The sequence below is a fragment of the Columba livia genome, chromosome 2 (genome assembly GCF_036013475.1).
Source record: "Columba livia isolate bColLiv1 breed racing homer chromosome 2, bColLiv1.pat.W.v2, whole genome shotgun sequence".
NCBI classification, from domain to species: Eukaryota; Metazoa; Chordata; class Aves; order Columbiformes; family Columbidae; genus Columba; species Columba livia.
The window spans coordinates 60,454,053-60,462,549 of NC_088603.1; the positions used below are offsets into that span (position 1 = coordinate 60,454,053).

The window sequence follows — 8,497 nt, forward strand, 5'->3', positions numbered from 1 at the left end:
GTTCTCATCTAAGACCTGATATTTCTAAACCACTTCCTTCAAGATAAACTGCTGGTATTTCCACAGTTGTTAGCTGAAAACACCATTACATTCAGACTGCAGTAAAATAAACTTCAGTTTATCACTACCTGTTTTCCTAATAGAAGAGGTTTTCATGGCAAATTTAACATTTGTTTTCTCATTTATATTTTGGGCAAGAGAAGCAATGAGAAAATAAAATCAGAATGAGAATAGATACATTCTATCAACGTACATACGTCCATCAATATATGTCTTATCTTGTAACAGATCCTCAATGTGCCTTAAGCAGCCATGTGAAGCCAATTAACCACTGGATGTATTTTTGTGATTGAAATAGGTAGCAAGCAGCAGAGTATAAATAGCAGCAAACATAGCACATAGATAAGCTGGCTAGCCCGTTTTCCTGTGATTAATTCATCCCAGATTTCTATTTAGTAGTTTATTCAGTTAGCAGCACAGCTGAAACTCCTGAAAAATGCTAAATGTGTCTCTGCAGCATAGAATGCTGGGAAGCCAGCTAGAGTGAAGGAGCAGCTGAAGCTGGATCACATGAAGAGCAGAGGAAGAGATCAGGGAAACTGGTAGGTTGGGTAAGGCTGTGGTTTTTTGGTTGTTTTCTGCTTGTTTGTTTGTTTTTTTTAATTTGGCAAGTTGCTGCAAGATACTTTCTCCATGGTAGACTCTGACAATCTTAAATGGTTTATCTGTCTTTGTTGTTTTTACACTTCTCTACCCCTTTAATGGTTTTATTGAAACAACTGAACAGAAAAAGTTGTTGTTTGTATATATATATATATATATATATATCTAAAGCATGAGAAAGTGTGACGTTTTAAAAAAAAAAGTAGTTTTTCTCAGAAACTTTGGTTAAAACATTCTTTAAAAACTAAGTTTAAATTAAAAGTAGGTTTTAATTGACCATTTAAATTTTAATGAGTAAGAGGAAGGTATCAAAATATATAGCTGAGGATGGGCTTGTGGGAGTGGTGGTTGCAAATTCCTACTTATTCCCTCTCCAAGTTTAATCATGCAAGCATACTGTCAGTAAGCTTCTACAATAAATACTATGGCTAAAAAGGAGAAAAAAAAAAAAAATCAGTGCTGTATCTCTTGCCTCCTGTTCTTTAGAAACACAAAGTGGATATGAAAGTCTGTTAAACTCAGACAGGTGCAAAACATTGGCAAGGAGTGGAGAACTGATGCCTTTAACTCCAGCAAATATATCTCCCTGTACTCCTGTGCCTCGCTTGGTTGTAGTGTCCTCCCAGCCCCTGGCAAGGCCTTTTATCTACAGGGCTTAGAATATGGGCACTGAAAACATATTGTCCCCTTGATAAGCTTCATGAAATCAATCTGCGTGAAATATCTGAACTGCCTCATGAAAGCAAAGAGTTCAACAGTTACTAGAAATACTTAACTGCTCATCTAATTAAGATATTTATCTTAAATATATCTCCATGTGGATTTATTTATTTTTAGGCTTCTCTTTGTGTAAGAAGTCAAGTCCCTTTTTGTTGGGAGTTAACAAATGGGTAGGGGAAATGCTGCTAACAAAAACAACCTTGCCGTTGTTGTAAATTGAGTTGAAAACAGACTTGCACAAAACGTAGATGTTTTTAGGATCAAAGTTTAGGATCAGCAGAAGTAAGCCAAATGTCAGGTAACTAGGAGGGTATGATAGATTTGTGAGCCCCCTTCTAAGAAAATAAGAGAAGTGAAATGGTAATTGGAGTAAGAGATGCTTGTTTGAGTCCAGAACTTTTCCACGTATCTCTCTAGTGCACTTGAATTTTTGCTACATTATGGTAATTCTTCTGGCATGTAACAGTTTTCATCTACCTACCAAGTGTTAGCAGTTGAAACACCAGAGGCATATTATTTGTATACTCTGAAGAAGAAAGCACAGTCTTAATGATGTTGCAGTTAATGAGCTACCTTAAAAAATTCTAGCATATGTGGAGTATCTGGGGCAAGAGTAAGTGGTGTGTGTGTGTGTCAAGCTGTCTTCTAATGTTCTGTTTTCGATATGGCTCTTCCAAACCTTTGAAGAACACTGATCTATACAAAGGATAAATTCCATTTTTGGACAGAATTCAAATATGAAAGTAGAATATCTTGGATTTGCTTTTGCAGCACCTGAACACCTTACATAACAAGTCTCATTATGTAAGCAATGACACAATTTTCTCTTCTTATTTTCTTAAAGCAATAAACCTGACTTCAGGATGTTGGAGGAAGAAGATCCTTTTCTGAATGTTAAAAGATCTCTGAAAAAGAGAATGGTGAAACACAGCACTCCAGTGGACTCAATGCTTTCAAGAACAATGCCATCTCTTACAGATCTGACAAATCAGTCAATTAAGGACCAAGATGCCACTAAGAGAATTTATGGATCTCCAGTGCCAAAGTCAAATCTAAGTAGAACATTAGCTCAAGTATCATCAGTACGTGTTGAAGCATACATCCCTCGTATGTCCCCAAAAGAGCTTTCAGCAGCGTTTGACTCACAAGAATTGAACAAAGAGATAAACCAAAGCTCTCAGGTTGTATTTTCTAGAAGAAGGCTTTCAACAGTGTTGGCCTCTGATGAATCAAATGAAGAACCAAGTGATGATGTTGTTGCAAATGTAGAGACTCAAGCTCCCACCAAATCATCTGAGGAGGCTACAGTAACTTCCAAGAGTGGACCTTCACGGCTTGTTACTGGAATACCAGGGATAAAAGATCTGCCAATAGTAAAAAGCAGAAAGAAGAAAATTGATAAAGCTCTTGTGGTAATTGTTTTCTTTTAGTTATGAAATAGCTAAACTATACTATTTCCCACAAATATTGAATATATACAGGTCTTTCTAGTAATATGGGATAATTTTAGTTATGGAACATCTCCACAACTTCAGCAGCAAGAACATATATTTATTAATTGAGTCATAACCTGCTAGACTCTGTGTTATCATTCCTTATCATAGAGTGGATGGGATGCAGTTTTCCAAACCAGTATTTGCTTCAGCTTGTGAACTTGCATGACTACTTGTGTACACTAGTGCAAAAGTACACTTTTTTTAGTATATCTTTCTTTAGGATAAACTTAAGAATGGGAAGAAATCAGTGATTTAAATTCTCAGGTTTCCTAATGTTGGCAAGTTAACTAAAACTGGAGAAACAAATCTACTGCTTTCCTTGTTCAGTCCAAATCATACTACTTTATAAAAAGAATGTCAGTCATTGCTAATGGGGTGTTGTGTGCAGTACTTTGATTAGTGTGGGGTTTCCTATGGAAAGCTTAAATTAATAGACCTTATACAGATCTTTTTTCTGTTCAGTGGAGTACAAGAGCTCAATTCCCTGGAACTTTGATAATTGGCTGTGGAAAGCCCCTAGAAAGGATAGGGAGGCAGTAGATTCAGACTCTGAAGGCTGTCACATCAGCTTGAGGCCATCAGATTCTATTCTAGTTTGTTTTTTCCCCTGTACCATATTGTTCATAGGTGTGTGAATGTTCAGGAAAGCTTGCCTACTCTAAGAGTAAAGGCTTCTCAACTTAAAACAGATTGAAAACTTCAGCCAAAATCCAGTTGAGTTCATAATGCTTTTGTGTATGTTGTATGGTTTTATTGTTTTGGTTTTATGTTATTTTTGTGGTGGTGGTTCTTTTTAAGCAGGTGACACCTGAATGGATTTGGTTGACTACTTTTTTTTTTCTATAACAGAGGAAGAAACAAAGAGAATGGCTTCTTCGACAACTTAAAAACATTCAGGAAGCAACTGAACATGAACTGACAATTGAAGAAGCTTGATTTAACTACTTATGGAATTAGTGCTATCACATTCCGCTTGTGGGAACAGCTGGTTCAGATAAATTGCACACCTAACTAAAGTGCCTGTTAAACTCACTCTTTCATTCCAAAGTGTTCTTTTTGTTTGTTCATTTTGTGATTATTTCTGTCTCTTAAATCTAGGAAGAGTTGGGTACAAATTAAGAAGTGCCTGTCCATAAGAGCCAATGTTCATTTATAATAGTTGAAAGCCTGGAACAAGGAAGGGAAGGAGAACTTTATCTAAGAATCATTCTTCATCATGCCACAGCTCTTTCAAACTATACTCTTTTGTGTAGTGTTCAAATCTTCTAGGATTGCTGACATTCCTTAAGTGACAAAGTCCTAGTGGCCACACATAGTGCAATCACGGTTAGCTAAAGGAGAATCTCCTCATCTAAAGAGTAATCAAAACTGATGCAATAGGGAATGTTTTTGCTGCTAGCTGAGGAGATGAGGAAATAGTTAGAGGCACCAAGGAGGGAGGCCAGCCTCTAGAGATTACTAATTCATGACAGTTTGTTTTGAAGTTTTGGTTCAAAATTATTTTGCCACTGCCTCTGATGGTAAATGCACTTTTCTGATGCATTGAAGGTCCCTAATGCTCAGCTGTGTGTTTTGAGGGGGTATGGGTTTTCTGTTTTTCTCTGGAGCTGCTGCATGCAGGGGGAAGAAGGGTATCTCCTTCACAGCTGTGTTAGTAAAATAGCAATTCAGCTCATAGCAGCTCTTTCTGAAGCACCAGTCAAGAAGTGATGCAAAAAGCATAGTGCTCATCTTAGTTCCTGCTACTGTCTGTTACTTACTCTTTAGGCAGAGTTTAGTGTTTGCAAAGTGATCTTCGGTATGTCAGCAGCAGGCACTCGGAACAGATTTACCACATGTGCACACGTAGTATTATACTTGCGTGGCTCTAGCATATGTGCTTTCCCGGCCATTCTGGTTTTGCAGCCTGTCCTCTGCACTACCTAATTACCCCAAAGGGGAGCATCCCTGTTCAAACAAAACTGCAAATTAAGGACAGAGGCAAGGGAAGTTTTTCCATTTCCTTTTCATACACTGAACTTGTAATATCTCATGTCCAAGATGGCAGAGAAGCCGAAGCATGGTCCATGCCAATGTTATGAAACAGGCTAACCAATAGCAGCTGTGTTATGCTCAAAAATGCAAATGGAGTTGTGGTTTTACAAACTCTCTCAGGATTTAAAAGGAATCAGGATGATTTTGCTAATGATTCCTGAAGTGAAATTTCAGAGTTTCTCAGTAGAACAGCCTTGTCCTCAGACCTGGCTTTCTGCGGTAGCCAGGCAGTGGGGTGATGTCTCCTCTCAGGTCAACAGCAAAAGCACACTCACATGGTTTGATGTTTAGTTAGTGTAGTGTTCTGGTATTTGTTTGTGTGTGTTACCCAGGCTGCTTGTCTGGCCCTCACAGGTTCCTCTGGCAACCAGGGAGCTCCTGGCTGATGTAAATCCCAAGCTGCTTTTGAGATAAAATAGGCATGGTTGCAGATGTGCAGCTATTCCCCTTGAGCTTGAAGGCATTTCATCAGCATCTATGATTTGTGCCAGGGGCTGAACTAAGATCAGGCAAGTGCAAGGTTAGCATAAAATCCTCCTCTACTCCTAGGACAAGTACATATTAGTCTGGCCACATGACCTGATGCTTAATCCAAATGACCCAGTTCTGTCTTGTTTATTTGTACCTTCCCAGATAGCCAGTTACTCTTGTTCCTTCTTCAGGCTTCTCATCCTGGTCTCAGAAAGTCTTGATACTGCTTCTGGTTTTCTCTCTACCAATCACCTCTCAAGGTCAATCTTGGCTCCTTCTTGAGCCCATCCAGTTCCTTGATCTCCAAATGTCTCCATCTAATGTCTTCTCCAATCTGGCCTCTAGTGGCTTCCTTCCTTATAAAACATAGAAGTTTTCTGTCTTCCATGCCTGGTCTTCACTGCTGAATTCCTTGTCCATATGATAGAGAATCACAGAATGGTTAGGATTGGAAGGGACCTCTGGATATCATCTAGTCCTACCCACCTGTTAAAGCAGCTTCACCTAGAGCAGATGACACAGGAATGTGTCCAGGTGGGTTTTGAATGTCTCTAGAGAAGGAGGCTCCACCACCTCTCTGGGCAGCCTGTTCCAGCGCTCTGTCACCCTCAAAGTAAAGAACTTTTTCTTCATATTCAGATGTAAACTCCATTGTTTCAGTCGGTGCCCATTGCCTCTCATCCTATTGTTGGGCACCACTGAAAAGAGTCTGGTCCCATCCTCTTCACATCCACCCTTCAGATATTTATAAACATTTATAAGATTCTCTCTCAGCCTTCTCCTCTTCAGGCTGAACAGACACAGCTGTCTCAGTCCTTCCTCATAAGAAAGATGCTCCAGATTCCTAATCATCTTTGTAGCCCTCCTCTGGACTCCCTCCAGTAATTCCTTGTCCTTCTTAAACTGGGGCTCCCAGAACTGGATGCAGTACTCCAGATGCAGCAGAGTAGAGTGGGAGGATAGCCTCCCTCAACATCCTGGTCACGCTTCCTAACGCAGCCCAGGATGCCATTGGCCTACTTAGCCATAAGGGCACACTGCTGGCTCATAGTCAACCTGTTGTTCACCAGAACTCCCAGTTCCTTCTCTGAAATGCTGCTTTCCAGCAGGTCAACCCCTAACCTGTGCTGATGCATAGGGTTATTCCTTCCTAGGTACAGGAACCCTACATTTGCTTTTGTTGAATTTAATTAGGTTCTTCTCTGCCCAGTACTCTAGCCTATCTAGATCTTGCTGAATAGCAGCACAGGCTTCTGGTGTATCAACCATTCCTCCCAGTTTTGTATGACCAACAGACTTGCTGACAGCCTCTGATACCTGATGTCAGTCTTCTGCCAAAAATCAGACTCAGCTGTTGTATCCCTAAGTGCCTTTGTCTGCTTAGTATGACCAAGTTAATGATGCTAGGCCAAATGGAAAGGTTATTAAAGGCCAACTGGGCCAAGTTCCAGCCCTTAGGAGGCCATAGATGTAGTTGCTGGGAAAGTCCTTCTCAGGACCTGCTTCAGGCTACATTGAATGTAAGAGGAATCTGGGGAATATGGCTGCTTATAATCTAAGAAATCTTTGGGTTTATGCCAAGTGCATCCCCAAACTTTCGAAGATTAAGAACAGCAAATGGTGGGAAAGTTTTCCAGAAAACAGGGCTGCCACCCTGCCAGATTCATGGTATTAGTTGGTTCCAATGAAATCCCAGAGCCTTTCCTCAGTGGAGTGAAAAAAATTGATGTTAGTGGTAGCATAGAATTGACTTTGACTGGGTCTTTGCAGGTCATGAAGCTGTATCACGCAGACAGATGCACAAAACTAAGGGCTATCAGTATTTTGGAAACCACTTCTATTCCTTGTCTTTGGAGTGTTTATAAAGAAATACAGAAGACTGTATAGCATCCATCTCCCACTAATTTAGGTCCCCATGAATTTGCAAAAGTCACAATATTGCTCTGGTAGCATTTCATGAGAAAATATTAATAGAATTAATTGGTGCTTCAGGGGTTTTCTGAAATGTGTCTGATACGACATCAACAGTATTATATTAGGTTGGTGCAAAAGTACTTCTGGGTTTGGATAATGAATTTTAAATCATTATAATTAGGCTCAAACACACCTTTATTAATCAAAGTAGTAACCATTACAGTCAATACATTTTTGCCAACAAGAAATGTTTGTTTATTCCAGTACTGTGAAAGTCCATGCTTCAGGGTATGACAAACTATTGGAAAGCATTTTCTGCATCCTGCTGGTTGTGGAAGCATTTTGCCTGCAAAAAAGTGATCGAGATGCTTGAAGAAGTGGTAGCTGGCTGGTGAGAAGTCAAGTGAATATGGCAGATGAGGCAAAACTTCATTTTGTCAACTTTTGAAGCACTGGTTGTGTGACTTGTGGTTGGGCATTGTTGTGGAGAAGAACTGGGCCCTTTCTGTTGACCAATGACAGCTGCAGGCATTGCGGTTTTCAGTGCATCTCATCGATTTGCTGAGCAGACTTCTCAGATGTAATGGCTTCGCTGGGATTCAGAAAGCTGTAGTGGATCAGAGAAGCAGCACACCACCAAACAGTGACCGTGACCTTTTTTGGTCCAAGTTTGGCTTTGGGAAGTGCTTTAGATGTTCTTCTCAGTCCAACCACTGAGGTGGTGGCCACCAGTTGTCATATAAAGTCCACTTTTCATCAATGTCACAATTTGATCGAGAATTGGTTAATGTGGTGTTTGTTTGTGGTTTTTTTTTTTTTCGTAGAATAAGAGAAAACCACACTTTAAAATGACTATTTTTTATTTTCAGCCACCTTATGAAGCACCCACTTACCAAGCTTTTTCACCTTTTCAATTTGCTTCATGCATGGTCAATGTTGAGTTCTTCAGCAACTTCTCATGTAGTTGTAAGAGGATCAGCTTTGCTGATTATTCTCAATTGATCGTTGTCAACTTCTGATGGCCAGCCACTATGCTTCTCATCTTCAAGGCTCTCATCTCCTTTGGAAAATTTCTTGAACCACCACTGTACTGTACGTTCATTAGCAGTTCCTGGGCCAAATATGTCACTGATGGTCTGAGTTGTCTCTGTTGCTTTATGACCCATTTTGAACTCAAATTAAAAAATTGCTCAAATTTG

The 8,497-nt window shown here is 39.8% G+C and overlaps 1 protein-coding gene across 1 annotated transcript; it reads left to right on the forward strand.

Annotated features, from left to right (window-relative positions):
• The first annotated feature begins 400 nt into the window (after positions 1–400).
• Positions 401–8,497, forward strand: CCDC201 (coiled-coil domain containing 201). The gene is made up of 3 exons (XM_013369606.3): positions 401–602; positions 2,228–2,795; positions 3,729–8,497. The coding sequence occupies exons 1-3, from the start codon at positions 571–573 to the stop codon at positions 3,813–3,815; spliced, it is 687 nt and encodes a 228-aa protein (XP_013225060.2). The 5' UTR covers positions 401–570; the 3' UTR covers positions 3,816–8,497.

What these genes read in the sequence shown, in the direction of transcription:
- CCDC201 (XM_013369606.3), top strand. Translation starts at nt 571, where the DNA reads ATGAAGAGCAGAGGAAGAGATCAGGGAAACTG. An exon ending in GGAAGAGATCAGGGAAACTG is followed by an intron (nt 603 to 2,227) that starts GTAGGTTGGGTA and finishes ATTTTCTTAAAG; the next exon opens with CAATAAACCTGACTTCAGGA. An exon ending in AAATTGATAAAGCTCTTGTG is followed by an intron (nt 2,796 to 3,728) that starts GTAATTGTTTTC and finishes TTTCTATAACAG; the next exon opens with AGGAAGAAACAAAGAGAATG.